This window comes from Halichoerus grypus, chromosome 3 (genome assembly GCF_964656455.1).
Source record: "Halichoerus grypus chromosome 3, mHalGry1.hap1.1, whole genome shotgun sequence".
Classification (NCBI taxonomy): Eukaryota; Metazoa; Chordata; class Mammalia; order Carnivora; family Phocidae; genus Halichoerus; species Halichoerus grypus.
In genome coordinates, this window is record NC_135714.1 from 156,540,925 (window position 1) to 156,562,059 (window position 21,135).

General features: G+C 45.9%; 1 protein-coding gene across 3 annotated transcripts in view; it reads left to right on the forward strand.

Moving 5' to 3' along the window:
* The window catches only part of ADRA1A (adrenoceptor alpha 1A), a 119,232-nt gene extending 98,331 nt beyond the window's left edge, over positions 1-20,901 (forward strand). Inside the window, exons 2-3 of one of the 3 annotated variants that reach the window (XM_036085803.2) lie at positions 4,764-5,146; positions 9,654-20,901. In XM_036085803.2, coding sequence (XP_035941696.1) covers positions 4,764-5,146; positions 9,654-9,662 — 392 coding nt within the window. In that variant the 3' untranslated portion in view covers positions 9,663-20,901. Of the gene's footprint in view, positions 1-4,479; positions 4,563-4,763 lie in introns of those variants that run through there. The other 2 variants (XM_036085801.2, XM_036085804.2) reach the window with 2 other exon arrangements.
* The last annotated feature ends 234 nt before the right edge of the window (positions 20,902-21,135 follow it).

The following is a 21,135-nucleotide window of genomic DNA, read 5'->3' on the forward strand; positions in this document are numbered from 1 at the left end:
CGTTCTGGCATTCTGTGACTCCGGCTAATTCGAGCTTATCATAACCCGGTCTCTCCCAAAGTTGTCATTAAGATGAGAAGTTTGCAGGTGGGTGAAATGAAGCATAGAAGCTGGAAGACTAGAACCAAGAACACTGACTCCTAGCCTTCTGCTTCCATACCAAGTCACCCTGATTCTGAGAGAGCTGAACTCAAGAAGAACCTTCTCATGACCAGTGCTGGGTTGGAATTTGAGAACTCCATTTGGATCCTCACTGCTTTTTAGAGTGAACTGAAGCACTGGGGGAGAAAACTCACTTAGGAGACCAACAGTGGCAGAAAAACTGGTTTTCTCTTGTGTTGGGGGCATTGAGAGGAAACATTGCTGTCACTTGGTAGCTAAAATGTGACTCTAGGTGGCCAAGCTTTCACTTGAGTGGCTCCCAGTGGCCCCCATCATAAGCCTACAGATGAGCCCTGGGTCAGAAATGAAAGGTCACATGTTCCTAATGGAGAGGACATTGAGTGACGAGACATAAGTAGCATCATTTGAAGCCATCAGTTTGAATTTCCCCTTAAAATGTAGAAGCCTCAACAGTGGAGGTGAGGGTTCTGAATCTCCAAGGGTGAAGGCGTGGATGGTGTTCAAGGATAAACTCGTGCTGTACCCACCTCGTCTGGCCAAATTTTAGTTCACCAAGATGTTTGGAGGGTCCCGAAAAGAAAAGAGCCAGAAATTCTGCAGCAGACCAAGTGGTGGAAGGAAACTCAGTGAAGAGATGAGTCCCTAGGGGCTTGGGGATTTTCCAAAGCTCAAGAATTTAACCAGGCAGATTCACAGGCAAGGGATGACATGACCTACAGGCTGAGGGGTTCAGAGAATTAAGCTGGGAGCAGTTTGCTCCTTTTGAAGCAGAGTCTGGGCAGGGGGCAGGAGGTGTGGAACAGCACAGCCAGCCTACGGTGACAAGAGAAATAGGAGCCCCTATGCTCCTGAGGGTCATTCAAAAGTCTGGCTCTTCCTATGAAACATGATGAGAACAACGATAGCGTTTGATACCAGATAAGGCAGCAAGGAAGAAAAGGTAGTGAAACACCATCACAGAGAAAACCCTCTGGTTTTGAACAGAAACTGGGCAGAAAAAGCGAAAGAAGAAAAAAACAAAACAAAAAGAAGGAAGGCACCAGCAGGAAGAGAAATCAGGGCTACAGCTGTCAGGCAAAGAAAGCCAGGCCACGTCTTCAGGAAGCAGAGTCATGGAGAGGTCAGGGGTCGGTTGCTCACTCAGCAGTAACTGGGGGGAGCCTCTGAGATGCCAGCATCGTGCTGGCTTCTAGAACTCCGCCAGCGAGCAACACTGACGCGGTGCAGGCTCAGAGGGGGTTTACGGCCTAGTGACTGGGTCAGAGGCACCATCCCAGAACCAGCGGGTTCCACCCTGGGGCTCCATGCCATGGTGGGTGGAAAGCAGGGAGAAGCATGACTCAGTAGCCTTCCCATTCTAAAAAGCGTCATCATCATCAAGAAAAAAGGGATCTGAGAAGAAATTGAGGCTGGGGATAGAAATAGTGGGGATCGCCGAGAAGACAGTGCCTGAGTGAGAAGGTTTGGACAGAGAAGGGGATGGAGGGATGAGGGAACCCTGCTGGGGACCAGACAGCAGCAACTCTTTTCCAGCTCAATCTCCCTGTCCTAGGGGAGTAAAAATGAAAGGCGGGAAGAGATCGAAGGATGTGAATAAGGAGGGAAACAGCCCATGCTGGCTTTTCTCACCTTTTTGGAAAGTTCCTGAAGGACGGACAGACAGTTATGAGTGCCTCTGCTCATACCTACGAGCAGCTGCTGAAGGAGAACTTCCCCCCCACCCAAGGGAGAAGGAACACACCAGTAGGAAAAATGAATCCCACGACCTGCCCCTATGGGATTGTCAGATTGGGAATGGCCAGATCGTGCTAGGTTTCGACACATCTAGGTGCTATCACACACTTAATGGGATAAATTAAAAGGGGGTCATTGATGAAGGCCTGTGGTCCAGAAGAATCTCTCGATTAGTCTGAAAAGCCAACATCTAGAGATTTGATTGCATTACCCAAGACAATATCCCCAGAACATTAAAGCTGGAGACCATCTGACATTCCAATCTTGGTGTAAATTCATTTTAACCATCTCCCTGTCTCACCCAATACCCTAGCTGCAGGGAGGAGATGGTGTTTTGAGCACATAGACTGGGAAACCCGTATTTACCTCTTAAACTATGGACACAGCAGGAAGGCCAATGTATATAGAGAACCCTAGAGCCCGGCTCTGGGTCAGCCAGACCTGGAATTTGAGGGGGCTCAAGGGAAGGAAGAGAATTCTTGAGATTCATGAATGCAAAACTGGGCTCTGTGAGGACAGTGTCCTTGAAGAGATTGTGGGAAATTCCAGGGTTCCCAAATCACTCTATTAGCACTCGCATTCATAATTCATACTTCATATATATATATATATATATATATTTGCAATCCCCTGCCTACCTGATGTACAGAATGGTGAGCTCCCCAGACAGGGTATGCCAGGCTCATATTCTCGTTAAGCCCAGGCCAAGTCGTGCCTTTGTGAAGCAGGTTCCCTTAATCTTGTCGCTGTCACTATTAGAAAGAAAGAGTGGACAATATATAGGTGTCATAATGTAAGATGATTTTTTTTTCTAGAACTGACCATATTCACACTAAACCACCAGTCATGTTGGCGTTGGCCACTTTCTCCACCTCTCAAATGAAGTTTGAAAAAGCATCTTTCCAATTTCGCTTCCGCCAACTGTGCACTTCATCACTCCCCATACACCATCTTCCTTCTCAAGAGATGTGTTATTCCAGTATATTTTGATATTCCATGAGGAAACATAGATCCTAAAGTCCAACTGGCCAATTTCACATCCAAGCTCTACCAGTAATTAGTTATCTGCCTGAGTGACCTGAACTGAGTTATTCAACCCCATTAAACCACAGTTTCTTCCTTGTCTAGAGTAGGGATATTGATAAGAGTCCCATAATTCTTAATGTTACTAATGGTGATTAAATTGTATTTAAAGCCTTTTACTGCAAACCAGGCAATCAATATGAGTAAGTTCCATTAAAATTACAGGAAAACATTAAGTGGTTTGGAGTTAAAGAATAATGCTTTCTCACGTAACAGCAATCATCTGTATGTGTGTGCGTGTTTCAGAGGCAATAAATGTTCCCATCCACCACCGTACCATTTTGTCTTCTTTGGTTCTATAATGTTTGAGTTCACTTTCACTTGTATTTGTCAAATCCCCTGCTGAGTTTCAGGGCAATGTTCACCAGAGTGGATCTTAAGCACACCCAACAGTTTGTCATGACTCTGATGGGTCTGTCGAGCAGAGAGAAACAGAAAGATGTGAAATCAAGACCTTAGGTTGATGCAAAAGAAAAAAGTGGTGCAGAGAATAAAGAACGCTGTGAGTTCTGTATGCCTTTATCCATCACCATGGCAGTGGGATTATCCCTCACTGTGGCGATCAAGTTTGTGACAACTTTTTAATCATTGTTTTTTTTAAATTTGAAAACTCAGTAATTAAATAAGATAATCCCTAAGATTGTTCGTGCTTTAGGGTTCCATTGTTTTGTCATTCTGCTACCAAGATCTAGGTGACAGCTACTGTATAAGATGTAAAGAGGTCTGAAACTTGACTTCCCCCCCCCATAAATTAATGGGTAAGACTTGAGCAGGTAAAGAGGATGGGAAAGAACATTTTAGACATCAAGACCCACCTTGAGAGGACCAAAAAATGAGCCATGATGGGTAAAGTTGGTAGTGAGTCTGGTTAGAGTAAAAGTATTCATGCTAGAAAGCTAGCTTACATTGGGTACTGTGAAGGATCCTCAATGTCAAGTGCCTGACAAGCATTTGGCAGCCCTTGGCGCATGTTGAGCAGGGGAGTATACTAGAACATCAAAAGGCATCATCAACAATAATCGTCATCATTTCGGCATAATAGAAAATCGCTGCTGAAAGTTGGCAAGGCCAATACTTTGTGAATTTTGGATTCTCATTAAAAAATACAATTCCCATGTTCGAGAGAGAAGGGATTCATAATAACTTAGGCTGTGTCTATGTAACCCCACATCAAAGAACAAAGGGAATATTTAGGTAACCCCATTTTAATATGGCTTATTTTAATGGATTCCAACTTGTTTCTATTTTTTTTATTTTTTTAAAGATTTTATTTTTATTTTTTTATTTGAGAGAGAGACAAAGATAGTGACAGAGAGCACGAGTGAGACGAGTGAGCACGAGCGGGGAGGAGAGGGAGAAGCAGGCTCCCCGCCGAGCAGGGAGCCTGATGCGGGGCTCGATCCCAGGACCCCCGGATCATGACCTGAGCTGAAGGCAAACGCTTAACTGACAGGCACCCCCCAACTTGTTTTTAAATGCAGTCAAAACAACTCGCATATGTGGACTCAGCCTAAATTTCATTTTTTTTATTACTTAAAGCTTCATTGCAGCCATCAAGCGACGTTGATGAGAACTGGTACAAACCCACCCAGTGGGTCTGGCTCCCATAATAGATATTGCACGTATGAACCAGGTGAGAACAGCCTCGGAGGATATTACACGTAGGGGCTAGCCAGTCAGATGTGAGAAACGCAGACGCATTCGGAATCACATGAAACATTTGAGAGACGTACAAATAAGTGTGTTGGTTTGTTTGCTTGTTTTCCTAGCCAGTTGGCCTGTTGGCTTACAAATAATATGTACAAATCTGTGTTTTCTTCCAGGGTCTTTCTTCCCTGATTTCAAGCCCTCAGAAACAGTTTTTAAAATAGCATTTTGGCTCGGATACCTAAACAGCTGCATCAACCCCATTATATACCCGTGCTCCAGTCAAGAGTTTAAAAAGGCCTTCCAGAATGTCTTGAGAATCCAGTGTCTCCGCAGAAAGCAGTCTAAACATACCCCGGGCTATACCCTGCACCCTCCCAGCCACGCCGTGGAGGGGCAGCACAAGGACCTGGTGCGCATCCCAGTGGGATCAGGAGAGACCTTCTATAAGATCTCCAAGACGGATGGGGTCTGTGAATGGAAATTTTTCTCTTCAGTGCCCCGTGAATCTGCCAGGAGTACAGTGTCCAAAGACCAGTCAGCCTGCACCACAGCCCGGGTGAGAAGTAAAAGCTTTTTGCAGGTGTGCTGCTGTGTGGGGCCCTCGACCCCCAGCCATGGAGAGACCCACCAAGTTCCAACCATTAAGATCCACACCATCTCCCTCAGTGAAAATGGGGAGGAAGTCTAGAGGACAGGAAAGATCAGAAGGAAGGGGGTTGGGGGGGAGGGAATGATCTTAGGCACCCACCCCACTTCCTACTTGGAAGGCCAGTTCACTCTTCCTGAATGACAAGACAGGACCAGGGACCGGGGACCATCTGGGAATGGGGTGGGGGGAAGAGACCCGACTCTGGGGCAGTGGGTAGGGCTCAGGGAAGAAGGAGGATATCACGCAACCATCCGGCTGCAAATGATGATAAACAGCATTTCCTTGAGGCTAATGCTCTCGCAGTCATCCTCTGAGGCCGCTTTCCACGTCTGGCCCTTGCAACGAAAAACACCATGGGAAACAGAATGTCATACACAATCCAAAAGACTATAAATATAAGGTTATGATTTCATCATGAATATTTTGAGCACACACTCTAAGTTTGGAGCTATTTCTTGATGGAGTGAGGGGATTTTATTTTCAGGCTAAACTTACTGACAGCCACGTTGGATATTTACGAGGAGAGGGCCTGGAGAGGAAGAGCCTTAAGATGGTGGCCAGTATCCAGGCACATTATTTTTAGAGCACGTTTTAAACTCCACCATTTCTGACCATATCCAGTTTCTTAACTTGGGTGCAACTTGACAGTGAGATCTACCTTTTGCTGCCATTTCACCAGCTCCTGCTCCCGATTCCCTAAAGATGAGGGTGAGGGGCCCTCATGACGCGTCGGAACTCATGGAGGCTCCTCTATGCTTGGGTCTAGACAGTCGGGGAAAAGATGGCTTTTCCTGATGGGAGACAGGAGGGGTGAGGGTCGTTTTTTTTTTTCAACTTTCCTGCTGCAGAAAAAATTCCAGTAAGCGGTTCCAAGATCAAATGGAGGAAGGCTTCTTGTGAAACATATTTAAAGATCAAGGGTTTGGGGTGGGGTGGGGCGGGTGCTAATTTCATGCTAAGAGGCTGCAAACTTCCTGCACAGCCGTTTCGATGTGGCCTAGAACGGCTTTTCTTGGCAAATCGCTTACCTTTTCCAGAACACCAGTATGAAAATCCAGAGCTTATAGTATTTTGGAAGGCGCCTCCGGACTTCCATTTTTCCTCCGCGGCTTCGCCACTGCCTAAGGAATGAGGTTCAAGGCCCTGAATGCACAGGTAGCATGGTGGAATGAGCCTTAGGATCCGGGTATATCCTTCCTGAACTTTGAGAGATACACATGCTTAGCTTGGGAGGATACCGACTGGTCACCAGAAAATCGTCTAAAGCCGGAATTTGCAAATAGTTTTCGACAGAAGCCCATTTATTCTGGTGAAAGATCCAGGAGCCCGTTCACTTCATCTATTCCCACTTTCTATGGGAACTTGGGGAACGTGCTGCTTTTGCTTTCTGTATACCAAATTCTGGCTAACCTTAATAACTCGGTATATGGCTTAAGAGGAAGAGGATTATCGTATGTAAAGAATTAAAATATTTTTCACATCCCACAATAAGAATTTAAAATAAGATTTATGGTTTGGGCATAATTCCTGGCCAGAATCACTGATCGAAAACTGCTGACTGACCATTTCTGTAGCCTCTTCCCCCTATTTGAGTAATTTCCTCTAAGAATTTCAAAGTTGATTACGGCCCCTATTTAGCCTTCACAGCCAAGGTAGGGGCCCATTATCTTTTCTTCTTCCCATGCAGCAAAATGAAAATTTCTTCAAGTGCTTCTTTAAGGCTAATATCTTTGCACACTGCCATGGGGGCGGGGAGGGGGTATGTTTGCATGTGGATTTGAGGCTGTTGTCAGTCGTGCTTGGCTATTGAATATTTTGCTTTTTCAGCCTTTTCTGGAGAATGTCTTCTTGCTGACCAGACAGGCGCCATGCCTTGTGCTTATGATTCTGGCTTCAGATATTGGCCGGATTTTTAGATTCTTCTGGTCTGTCCGCATGTCCCATAACAGCTCTACCAGATGTGGGTGTCCTATTATGGACATAAGCATCAGGGAAGGACTCGAGTATGCGAACTGCGCTTGTCTTCTGCCTTGATAGGAAAGATAAGTTTCATTGTTGAGAAGAGCTTCTTTCGGGATCTGAATTTTAAAAACCCCTTTTGTCAGGCTTCCCTTCACAGGAAGGGCATCCCCACGAAAAGAATGGTAATAGTTTTGCTTCCATAAAATATGGCTCCCCTTAAACTCATTCCCGGACAAATTTAAGTTTTAGATTTTAGAAAGCTAAGGATTACCAGAAAGCTAGCACTGAAGCCACTTCTAATTAAAATAAACAACTAGGAAATCGTTTGGTCATCAGATAAAACCATGACAATTGTATTCATGTGAAACGGTCCATAAAGAATTATCTGCTACACTCTTCACCAACCCCAGTCCCTCCAGGGAGGCAAACTTTAACATTTATTTCCTTTCCCATAACGTTCTATTAGGTATAAATACGCCAATTTTACAAGAAATTGATAATGTCACCCAAGACTTAGTCAAAGTGGGATAAACAATACTCGAGTTATTTTTTACTCATCCACAAAAATCTCTGTACCTTTTGAGCATGCCAAAAACTCTCTAAAATTGTCACAGTTAAACAAATGATTGTCATATTTATACTCACATGTTTACTGCTTCTATTTGGAGTTTGAAGAATTTACCCAGAGCAACAGTGGTCACAATGTTTTCTCTAATGTGTTATAAAAAGCAGTTGCTTTGAGACTATCGAAACATCGCAAAAAAAATCAACTTGACATTATGGGATAGGCCAAACTTGAGTTTCTTCTGCAGTTCGAATTGCATGCCTTCAGGGAGACCCTGAAGCTCTCTCCTTAAACATTTCCCCAGGCTATTGCCAGGATTTCAGGAAAGCCTTTTGCTTATCACTTTTCTTCCACTTGCCTTTACTCCTGTCTTGTCCAAGACCATTCTGCTTGTTATCACTTTGCGTGTGCCAACATGAAGGCTTCAGACTCTCACTACTCACCTGGATTTGTCCAGCCATGGTGGACAAGTGATATTTGGCTAAATAAATATATTCGTAAGGTTTTCTTTTGTTAGGTTCTTCTGTGCACCAGGCATCGGCAGGACATTTTATACCCCATTGGCTCTAAACCTCATAGCAATTTCACCTTTCTATTTCAAAGGTAAAAATCTGATAGTTCGGAGTAATGAAGGACTCGCCTTAGGCCAGTGAGGAACCATGATTCAGTCCTGGATCTGCCTAACACTAAAGTCTACACGTTCTTCCCGTGCCTCTGCCTCCTAAATAGTTGGGGGGGGAGGGATGTTCCCCAGTTTGGATTGGGGATGCTGAGGATAGGAAGCCTTGCAGCGTTTTAACATTTTGTTTCTTGGGGATCTGCCTTCCAATCAACCTCCATACATATGCTGCCAAACTCCAGCCCAGCCAAATCCCCAAAACAGATCAGAATCAGAAGGGTTTGGTGCCTACAAGTCTACCTTTCAGACTGCACCATTTTTTAGAGGATAATGACATGGAAAGTTATTCAGGCCTTGCAAGAAAGACAAATTCTATCAGACTGGGAGCAGATGGGCATATAAGAGAATGCAGAAGAGGCTGCATTGGCCTAGAATGTTAAAACCCAGTTGTGGATATGAAACACGTTGCATAGGATGTTAGAGTTACTGACTACCAACCAGAGTTAATTGGCACACTTTCAGGAAGTATATCCCTTTTTAAAATAAATAACAAATACAACATCACTGTCCCCGGTACTCCAACATTATTTTTTTATTTGAGTTGGAGAGAGAGGGAGAAGGAATTATAGATATTTCCCCAGGAATTACACCAAGCCCAGATAGCATGTCAAACATGTGAATTTCATGTGTGTTCCCGTAGGGGTATGGCTCACAATGCTGATCCCCAGGTAGCCAGAGACGTAGGCCATCTTGGGAAAGGAAGAACCCGTTGGCAGCCGTGGCTGTGGATTAGCCGGCGTCCACTTGTTCTTGGATTCCTTTTTGCAAGTGAGAGCTTTATGCCCTGAGTATCTCGGATTGCCTCGGCCCCTCAAACTGAACCCATCATGCAGACCTTCTGGCCCCATAGGTCCCATGGCCACCGCCTGGGAGCGAGAAGGTTTTAGGAACTTTTTACTTGGGCAGGTAATGATTCACTCTTTAATCACAGCTACTTTATCCGAGCTTGACAAACATTCTCATTTGCTTCTGGGGTTGGTTCTGCACAGGTCCTCTTGCCAAAAGAGATGCTGCCTCTGCGTATGAGTACTTGTTGACTTAATTAAGGAAAGAGCTCTGCTCGTCAGCAAAGGGAGAAGGGAGCCCGAGCCTGTGGAAGGTAAACTCTGCAAGCAAAAATAGGGTGACCGAAAAGAAGGCAATGGTGGCTAGTAGGAAGGCATCAGAGGGGTGCTCACTGTTGCTCTGATTTCTTTTTATGCTACTAGGACTTTTAACCCTGAAACCACCTGCACACAGCTCCGGTCCAGCCTGGTTGGAACACTATTGGCACCTGCTCCTTGTCTACCCACTGTGCCGGGGAGCAGGGCTCAGCCCAGGCTGCTGCGGGGTCCACCGTCTTCAAAAAGCAATGACAACAGTGGCCTCCTGGCCCTCCAAAGTCCCCGCAAGATGAGTGAGTGGAGATGACTTTGGGGGCCGGGGCTGGCAAAATCAAATTAGGATTTCGGCAGAGGACACCGGGCCCCTTGCCCCTGTTCCCATCAGCATGGCTTCACTCGTGCCCCCCACCCCAGATCCAGATGTCGTGGGGGCTGAGGATGGAGCTCATCTGCTCTGTGCAGGAAAATATTATTTCTTCTCTGCTACCGCAACATGGATTCCTGAGTCTCCCGGCTAGAAGGAAGGGTATGGCGGTGGGCAGGGGGCGGTGTTGAGGAGGAAGGAGAAGACTTACCCTGGACATCGCTCAAAGCAGGATGCGCGGTTTCCTAACACTTTGCTGCAACTGACAAGCAAGGAACTGCCCTGAAGCTGCTTGCTACTTCGTTTCCAAACACAAAATGATTGTTTTTCCCTGTGGCTCGGGAGTCTTTACAGCACTTTCCCTCTATATTCCAGTCAACAGAGCCACATTATAAGCTGGAAATGATTAGAGCTAAGCTATGAGAAATACAGACTTAATTAGGTGAGAAAAAAATCTAAGAGCAAGTTCATACTGTATTTGTAGGAAAAAAAAATAATGAAGGCGCCAACCTATTAAGAAGCCCGACTAGGGGAGGTGCCTTCAGATGCAATAGAAAAGAAGCTAAGACAGGATGTCCCAACATGAGCTTAGTATGTCCTCCCATTTGTGTAACACTTTGCACTTGGCCAAGTAATTTCGCCTATCTCAGGTCTTTCCTGTGAGGGACAAAGCTAAGGAAGGGTGTATTATCTATTCTTAACATCTGAAGAAACATAGAGACTTAAGGAGGATGCTTCAGATAGCCCCAAATCCAGCCTCTGACTCCGTTTTCCGTGACGCCCTCGGTATCCCCAGGGTCCACTGTGTTTCTCGAGACCGTGAATTTCCTATGTCACTCATTCATCTCTGATCCATATTTTCGGCTCCATTGGCACCTTCTCTGCTATTACATCCCTGCCGGAGGCTGGGCGATGCCAGATTGTTCAGAGTGCGTATTTGTCTATGCTTTTCTCATTGGCTAAAGGACTAGCAAATGTGATTCTGTTCTTTCTCCCTAGGTAGGCAGCACCAGACCTAAGGAAGCAAGCAGGGCAGGGGGCTCTTGGCTTGCTCAGCAGGGTGACGGGTAAGGCAAAGCCAGCAGGGATTAACACCTTAAGGACCTCCTTGCATTCCTGAGAATGCAAAGGCTGCAAAGGAAGTTTCAGTGAGCCTGAGGGTTGTTGTTACACCCCTTCGTCATAGTGAGCAAGCTGCTCGCTTCCTCTCCTGCACCAGACACTGCTTTGGGCACAAAAAATGCAAAGAGGCACAGACAGTCCCCAGCTCATGAGCTGGGTGGGTACCAAGTTCATCTGTTGCAAGTCAAGAACGCATTTTTCCAAGAAGCATTGTTACCGATGGGGGAGGGGAAGGGTGTTCCCAGACCAACTAAAAAAAATAAAAATCTATTTAATGTACACCTGGGGTTGGCAAACTTTTTCTGTAAATGGCTAGGTAGTAAATATTTGAGGCATTGTGGGCCATACGCTCTCTGTCACACATTCTTTTTTGGTTTTTGCTTTTTTTTGGACAGCCCTCTAAAAATGTAGAATCCATTCTTAGTTCACAGGCCATAGCAAAAAACAAAAAACAAAAACAAAACAACCCATGGGCCCCAATTTGCCATCCTTGATCTATGCCATCTCTAGCTTACGGAATAGGAATAATAACAATGCTAAACAGTGGATTTGGGTGTTCAGCTTAAAAGCATCTTTTTTTTAAGAATGCCATTGACACAGCTCCACTTGACCAAATTAATATTTCCAACCTGCATGATTTGTTAGATGAAGGGACAAGTTCATACTGAGGTGGGCGGGGGGAGGCTGCCCATATAACCCACTCACCCAAAAGACATACTCTAGTACAACATTGTAACTTTCTACCCAGGCATCGGGACAAGAGGGAAGCACCCACCACCCCTTCCCACTGCTGGGTTCTGTAAAACAGGCAGGCTGCAGAAGCCCAGAGAGTCCATGGTGTGGGGGTGGGATCTTTCAGCTTTTCATCCCACTGAAAGTCTCCCAGCACAATCCAGCTGACTCCATGAGTAACAACAACCAGGGGGTGCCATTTGACCACAGCCGATGTGAAATCCCTCCCAGAGCACTGGAGCCTGTTGAAATGGGGATCCCTAGAGGCTTTGGGGGTCACACTTGGCTTCTTGGGAAGGCTTTCTGACCACAGCACCTTGCACCAGGACATCCGAGGGCCCACCCTGGGGATCACCAAGAAGCGGGGTACAGAAAGGGGTGCTGGAGGGGAGAGACATCTTCCAAACACAAATACTAGCTTCTAGCAGGGCTTCTCTTCCCTTTCTTCCTCATCCTTTTCCTCCTTCTTTCCTTGGTTTTCATTTTTAAGTCTGAAATCACCTAACTAGACTCAAAATGGTGCTGCCATGGGGAAATATTCAGTCCTTCCCTGTGATGATGAAGCCATGTTTCTCGAGGCTGGCATGTTATTGGAGGGACTTCCTTCCCTGTCCCCATCCCCTCTCCAGTCCTGATGGGGCAGTGAGGGGGAGGCACACGCTGTCCGTTGGAAACAAGGGGTACAGTTCCTGTGGCCTAGGCCAAGGTCCACAGTGTTGAGAGATGAGACTCTGCAGCAGGGCAGGGGGTAGGGAATGGGAATGGGGGCAGAACTGATGAGGAAGAACCTGGAGATAGCTATAACAATATCAGGAATATATCTAATAATGGAATAATATCAAAAATATCAGTACTAACAGCAGCGCCTATGCTGGGCACAGAAAAGAAGGCCTCTGGGCTGACGCTATGTGGCAGCCTCCCTTCCCTTCCCCGTCCCCTTCCGTCTCGACCCTGACCCTCTCTCCTTTCCAGTCTCCTTTCCTTATCCCTGCCTCTCTCTCCATGATTCCACCCTCTACTTTTTTCAAACTGATAAGCAATGAATGATGGGGAAGGAACCCTTGCCCCACAGGGTGCCCATGCCCATGGGATACAGTGCTCCGTGCATTGCCCTGGGTGACAAGGGGGACTTCCCTCAGCTTCTCTGTCCCCTCCCCAGGTCAGGCCTGACACAGCAAGCTGGTGTCCCTGAGGCCTTGGGGAGCCCCGGGCCGGAGATGGGTGCCCCAGGGGAAGCCCATTCAAGGTCCCTCCACAAAGACTTGTACCTGGGCTGCCATTGCTATCTTTCTGGGCTTATACTATTAGTTCCATGTTAAGGGTACAAGCACAACGTGCTGGTGGTCAAGCGTGGTTCCCTGTTATTTCTATCCCCACCCACAGGTGAGCGCCTCTTTTACCAGCTGCCCCCTCTCACTTTGACATTTCTGAAGTCTTTACCGAGCCCTACAATGTCACCTTCTCTTTCTCTCCTGCATCGTTGGTCTCTTGCCTCTGTGTGCCTTCACCTTTCACTCTCCCTCTTAGCCCTTAGGGCCTTCAAGACCGCGATGAATCCCAAAGCAAACTTGGTTTCATGTTAGCATTAAGCAAGTTAAGCAATTAAGCAATGATTGCTCCCTCGGAAGGCACACCCTGCACAAAACTCAGCAGAACTCAACTGGGTGAAAGGTGCTCCTTCTCATCTAGCGCTCCCACTGCCTGTCCCCATCCCCACCAGCTCCTCTGCCACAGGAACTTGTTCATAGACTCTCTCTATTCTCTCATCATAACTTTGTGCCAGGAACCTTTCTCCCCTATGCAGAGGGTCCTCTCCTACCCAATGTGCTCCTGCTTTCGCTGACACAGCACCCCCTGGGGTAGGCTGCCGGGGCCGTCATAGCAGAATACCCCAGACTGGGGGCTTCAACACAGACATTTATTCTTTCGCAGTTCTGGAAGCTGGACGTCTGAAATCAAGGGTCTGCAGGGCTGTCTCTTCTGAGGCCTCTCTCCTTGCCCTGTGGCGGGGGCTGCCTTCTCCGAGTGTCTGCCCATCACCTTCGCTCTGTGTGTCTGCGTCCTAATCTCCTCTTTCTCTAAGGACACAGCCAGATTGGATCAGGGCCCACCCCAATGACCTCATTTAACCTTAACGGCCTCTTTAAAGAACGTTTCTCCAAACACAGTCTCATTCTGAAATCCTGGGGATTAGGACCTCCACATACGAAATTGGGGTTGGGGGGGACAGTTTAACCCATAAAACTTTCTCCCCACACTCTCCTTTCTGCCTGCAAAGTCTTATCCACAATTCTTTCCCCAACTCAAATGTTCAAATTCAGCCCTTCCTGCCCATTCTCTCTGAGTCCCTATAACAATTGTCTCTAAATTGCATTTGACAAGTAATTGTGCACCCTATTTGTTATCCGTCTGTTGCTTTTTTAAAATCTATAGTTTTTTCACCTTAAAATGTACTTTACACCACGCCTATATAGGTTCTGTCTTTCAACCAGATTAAAACTCCTGGAGAGTGGAACCTGTCATGTCATTCTGTATGCCCAGAACAGTACTCAGCCCCTGAGGGATCCTATCTAAGGACCAGGGCCCCTCCTGAGCAAGCAAGCAGGGAGGAGACAAAGAGGGACAAGGAACCAGAGCCAAGCGCTAGTTCCAGGCAGGGGCTGGGAGACCAGGTCCACAGGGCCTTCGAAATACCAGCTGACTCACCAGGAAGGCTCAGGTAATAGGGCTTCTGAACAGTTAGTGAGATTCTAATCAGGGGTGGAGAGCACAGCAGTAGGGAATCCCATGTTAGCTGCCATCTTGAGTCAGGGCAGGCACCGAATCCCCCAGGAGACCTCTGCACCCGGAAAAGCAGACCCCCATCAGTGAATGGGCCAGACCCTAGACCCTGAGAGCAAGGTGAGATGCAGTAAGATGGGGTGAAGAACCAACAACAGAACCCAGTCCCAGGAAATGGGTCACTGAGGAGCATGCCATAGGCTGTGATCCCCACTGGGCCCCAATCCTGGCAATGGGGGAGTTAATGCTGTTTCAGAGACGTCCTCCCCACATCAGGAGCAGCGTGGAAAATGGATGCCAGTGAGCCTTCAGGTAGCTTTCCTTCCACCCTGTCTCACAGCTTAGAAAGAGTAGAGGAAAGGAAGTGACACTGACTTGATTGGATATGAGGATGTAGATAGCCATTCCCTGCTAAAAGGCTTTCTAAGTCTGACCTTCTGCAGACCACCTCCCACTATTCCTGCCCCAGCCCTCAGTGACTCTAGCGTAGGGTCTTAGCCCCCGCTGCTCCGGCCTCTTGGGTGCTGCTGCCCGTTCCGTGTGGTTTTAGAGGGTCTTGGCCTGGTAACCTTGCTTCTCTTGAGAAATTCAGTTCCATTTCTGTTTCATCAACCCCACCTAAGCCTTTTATTGTAGACAAATTGATCGCTGGCAGGGTGCTGCCCTGACAGTCATGGAGTGATGCCTTCTGCCTGGTTCCTGCTGAGACACAAAGACCATTTATCCTCATTTGGAGGGATCGGGATTGCTCTAAGTGCATAGCATCGACTGTCGCGCTTTCTGGGCAAGGCACGGTGCCACTTTGGTTTCCTGTGCCCCTGCCCCCTCCCTGGGGCACTGCTCAAATTGGAAGTGTCTCTGGCCCCACAATATCCATCACAATGGAACAGCCTTGTTGGCTAAGAGTTTGTGCTTCACCAGCTTCCATCCCATCTAGAAATTACAGGAGGAAAAATCAAATGAAAAGCCAGCACCTACCAAAGTAGTGAGTGTATTTCAGCCAAAACCATCCAAAAACAGGTTTGATTGAGTATAGCAATGGCTTATTGATTTATCCACTAAAAAAAAAGAAAAAAACTTGTCTTTCTTCCCCAGTCTGGTCCCCGTTCCTTTCGCTAAACCCAGCCTTATCTTCATAATGAAAAGGTTTCAGCTCTGCAGCTTGGCTAATTGAAGTCTCAAGGGTTGGAAAGCCTTTGGCTCATTAATCAAAAGCTAAGGGAGCGTCAGGATGAATGCTTTGCCGTCCACAGCACCTCCCCCACCCAGCCCCTGTGAACTGGCAGAGGTGACAGTCCTTGTAAAGGGCAGGGGAAGAGGGAGCATTGATGAATAGGTAGGTGGATGAGCAGCTTTAATCAAAAATAAGGATACCCAAATGTCATCTGACAAGAAGGCTATTAAAAAAACTAAGGTGATGAAATCTTTTTAAGAGCAAAACAAGCAGGTATTACAAATATTTAAATAACAATTAATTGTTCGTTTTCTACATACTTTCTTAAGGGAGTTAAACATTGACTAGGGACTAATTGGATTAAAAAGTGGGGTCCCCTGCGTGCTTATGTCCCCATCTCCAGCAGCTCACCTCACCCTCTGCCTTCCTACTCCGAACATCACTCGTGACCCTTATACCTAAACTTCAGCACACAGTCACTGACATTCTGCAACAGAAATTTTACTTCAGCTTTTAAAGCCTGAATCAAAACACATGCTTTCTTCATCAGTTGTGGAGGGAAAAAAATAGCTCCCTTTGTCTCTGGGGTATAACAAGTCACAGGCAGCCCACTTTCCAATTATACCACACCTACTTAACCCAATATTGCAGACAATGAAATGAGCGTGCTCCGTATGAGGCACTGTGATGAGGTATACAGAGATAAAGTTTAAGTAGGAGAAATTACATTTAGAGCACCTACTATGTGCCAAGTCCTTTGCACATTTGGATATGGTAAAATGTAAGATTATTTTTTAATTTATTTAGAGAGAGAGAGAGAGCATGTGATCAGAGGGAGGGGCAGAAGAAGAGGGAGAGAGAGAATCTCTGGCCGACTCCACGCTGAACGCGGAGGCTGACGCGGGGGCTCGATCTCACAACCCTGAGACTGTGATCCAAGCCGAAATCAAGGGTTGGACGCTTAACCAGCTGAGCCACCCAGGCCCCCTAACGTGTAAAGACTTCACAGTTACATTACAAAAGAAACGTTTTCACAGAGAACCAATAGGATGATACGGGTGTGAGAAGAATAGAGTCAAGTCTGATAGGGAGTGAGGAAAAAGACAAAGACTGGAAAGAGTTGAGCCTGCCGGTACCTCTTCCTGCAGTTAGTTCACCCGTGCTGGCCACCCGCCTGGTCTGACTTAACCACCTTCACCCAGAACCAGTCATGGGAGGAGAACTAGCGGGATCTCGTCAGTAGGGTTGGGGAAAGAGCCATGGCCTAGGAGCCATAAGGCCTGGGCTTAATTTCAGGCCCTTCTCATTACCTAACTAAGTGATCCTGGACAAGTCATTTGACCTCTCTTGACTGCATTTTCCTCACCTGTGAAATGGGGTAAGCAAATGCAATGCTGCACATAAAAATGCCTCATGAGGGCTGATACAATGTGTGGAATCATAGAAGGCCCCCAAGAAATGCTAGCATGCTTTGCCTGTCTTCGTTTCCCCTCCCAAATGCTATATTAATTCAACTTTATTATAAATTACATCACCTGTAAAGTGTCTTAAAGCACCGAGAACTCAACATGCGGGAAAAGATGGAAAAAGTCTTTTACTCTCTTTTACTTTCCATCCCAGTTGATCTGTTTCCAGAAGTGGGTCGTCACCAGTTCAAGACACTAATTACTCTTTCATGAGAAAGTCACAAGAGCTGTGGTGCCATTGCTTCGATTGCAATCTTTCTCGAATTAACTACTTACTTGGCAATAGGAAGTATTTTTTTACAACAGTTGTTTTATGAAAGATACTCTATAGCGTGCAGTTATTATATAAAAGATGTGTGTGTGTTTATGTAAATGATGCTATGAGAAAGAGGAGTAATTTTGGCCACTGGAAGACAGTAGAATATTTGAAGCAAAGTTTGGGTTTAAAACCATCTAAACAAATAGGGAGGCACCTGGCCTGGGTGACTATCAGAAGTGTTTACAAGACAAAACAGCAAATTCCCAGTCATGACCCACAGGCAGTTTTGATTTCAGCCAGAATTGAAATCCACATCATGGAAAGGCCAACTCAGTCTCTGCTCTAATTTCAAGTTGCCAGTGAGTGCCGTGGCATTTCTGTGGCCCCCCCCTTGTATGATCTCTGGGACCCTTCCAGGCAGGTGGCTTCACAGGAGAATCCATACTGCAAACTCCACTCGCCACGACTCAGTAGGTCAGGCAGCCATACTCAAAGGCCATGTTTGACAGGGACCTGCCACCTCTCCCTGCCAAATGGTCTCTTGTGATTCGGAATCTCAGACTTGTTTTAAGCGGAGGGGGAAAGTCACTTTCAGGGATGAAGTTCTTGGCCCAGCTCTGCTTTGTGTAAACACCGTCTGTGGCTATTTGGGTCTTCTGGGTTTTTGAGAAGCTGAGTCGTGGCAAGGCTGAATGGGTTGGTGTTGGCCCAAATTAAAAAGAGTTTTTTCATTCTTTCAGTGCTAGGGGAAGGAACACTGAGAACAGCACCTCATAGGGAGCAGAAGGGGACTGGGTTGGCCAACAGGGAAATAAATATGGGCCTCGGTTTACAAAGAACCAGCTCGACCAAAGTATGAACTTGTGAAAATGCATACATTGGGTTTGTAGTAAGAATTCTTACTCTACAGAAGGCTACAGTTTTAGTCATGTTGACACATGATGCTTAGTATATTAAAAGTATTAATGTAATCCATGAAAGGTCCATTTGTCTTTTTTTTTTTTGAGGGGACATACACTCATTACATGAAGCCAGCTTCATGTCCATGAGTGCTGTCCTCATGGCCCAGTGAAGGGGGTGTCCAGCCCAGCCCCCTTTCCTGCTACCAACTGTCTTTCGAATCCACCTCAGAAACCTGTAAGTCTTACCTGCCACGTGGATTTACTTCTTTGTCAAGCATTCTTCTAAGACACAAGTCTAACATATTACTCTTGTCAAGACTGGGACAATAGTGATTTAAGGGGTGGCTGTGGATGGAAACACAAGACAGAAAAACAGGTTTGGGGGACAAAGTGCAATTTTTTGAGAATCAGCTTAGTACAGCTTCCCCTGTTGCATTCTTAAACATTAAACACTAAAATTCCCTTCATGTTCCCCGAATTCTAGCACCTCCATAAAAGTAGAAGAAGCCATGCTGCAAAACCAAATCACGTTTTTCCAAGGGAAGTTGTCATTGCACACAGCAGTTCTTTTCCTCACCCATCCATTCTGTAATATTCGGTGAGGGCTCCAGGCTCAGCTCCAGACAGTGGAGGAAACAAGGGTGGACACATGGTCCTCACCCTCAAGGTGCCTTTGGTCCATGGAGAGGACAGGAAAGTCAACGACTATAACAGAACACAGTAAAGCTCTGTGGCACAAGAATTCATGCAGGACCAAAGGAGTTTAGTGCAAGGCACCCAAGCCACCCTTGGAGTTGGGCTTTTCAAAAAGGGTGACCTCTAATTTGGATCCTGGAGGATAAAATGGAGTGGGAAACAAATGGAGTTTTTCCAAGCAAGTAAGGAATGAACCAGTGCAAAGGCCCAGGGCCTGGTGAACCTCAGGCATGTCTGACAGGGCACATGGAAAGCAGCTTCCCATTTCATGGCGGCCAGTTGGCTCTGCAAACCCCACCCCTCAAGTCCCATGCAGGAAAACCATGCCTGATTTTCTTCCTACTCTGTTTAAGCCAAGGATGAACCAAGGAAGAGCCAGGAAATAATGAGCCAGGGGCTTTCCTGCTAGAGCTCCCATGTTTGGCTTGGCTGAATATTGAAAGGCCTTGGTTTCTCAGTTGTCTGATTCTCTTTGTTTTCAAGGCTTAGCACACAGCATTACAGTGGGATGGCTAAATAGAAAAAAAAAAGTCTGTTTCTCATTGTGCAAATAAACATCTGTTGAACATGAAGTGGCTAATCCATACGAATAACCAAATGCCTTGGAAGTCTTTGCAAGCAAATCTTACACGATGCAATTCAGTGTTTTTAAAAATTGAGGAATTGCTTTTAGCATGAAAATGTCATACAATATTAAAAGAAAGAGTTTTCCCTACCCCCGAAAAATGCAGAAAATAAATGGATCGCTACAGCTCCCCGAGGCTGTCTTTCACATCATCCATCATTGGAGGGTCAGTATCAGGACACTGCATAGTAGCGAAGGGTACCTGGTAGATTTTGCAAATCCAATGCAGTGGAGGTGTGGGAGCAACTGAAACAAAATGAAGACCTTTGAGCTGCACTTCTCCAATCAACTAGCAACTGGAAGGACTTGACTTGCTGGGGCTAGAAAATAATTCTGGAAGCTCATTTTGCCTGTGAAATTAAAACTGTATTTTAGTAAATAAAGCTGATGCCATTTAAACATGAACCCTGTGACATTTCCTGGCTTACTGCAGCTTTTCTGCTTGTCTACTCATTAGATCTGTTCAAAATACAAACATGGCATTTCTGCTTTGCCAGAGAAGCAAATGCGGGCTGACAGGCTGATTTTAGTGGCTATGATTTTCCCGTAACCCTTACAATTGTCGCAGTGAATAAGGTCCCCGCAGGGACATTTTCTAACTCTGCTATGTTTGCGGACCACGCCACTTTCTCCAGGTTTTAGTATTTGGCTGATTGAGTTGATATCATGACCCTGCCCTCCATGTAACAAACAAAATTCATCTGAACCTTGCTGAGAGTTTGTTTTGTGTTCTATGCTGTAAAAGGGAGACTTCTCTCCTAAGTCAGATAAAAATGCTCATGCGTGTGAGTCGTCATACTGGAACTTGCTGCAGCATTTTGTATTGATGCATATCTATGACACCAGGCTGACTGCAATGGCTTCTGAAGCATCTAATTCCTTTTAAATGGATTTGGTATCTTTGGAATGTGCTATTTAAGTGTCTCTGAATTTTCTACACGTCATTTTTACAGGTTCATTTGTTTTATGATGTGATGTGGTGAACAATCACATTGTTGTTGTTTTTTTGAAGAAAACAAATGTACATTTTCCTAAGCAGATGAGTAAATTATTGAAAAAATATACTTTATGGATCATACAGCCCACTGTCTAAAAGGAATTTATTTTATTTGTTTCATAAAGTAACTGTTCAGGTTATAAACATTTATATTGTCCTTCTAAATATGGATGCCATAATATTTAAGTGTCATTGAATATTGATATATGTTCCCTAATAAAATATTTTAAACCTCTTTCTTTAGACACACAGTGCCCTCGTTCTTCAATCGTAATGTATCGTTACCAGGTCAGTTGACAAGTGGAGTGGGTAGCTCAGAGAAGGAGAGCTGGTTTTTGACCAGCTAAAGAGCATAGATGTAAAATATGCCGGTTGGCAGCATTCAAGGCACAGGTAAGAGCCAAAATACAACCACATCATCCAGTTTAGAGGGAGGGAAAGGTGGTAGTGGCAGTCAGACCCGGGAGAA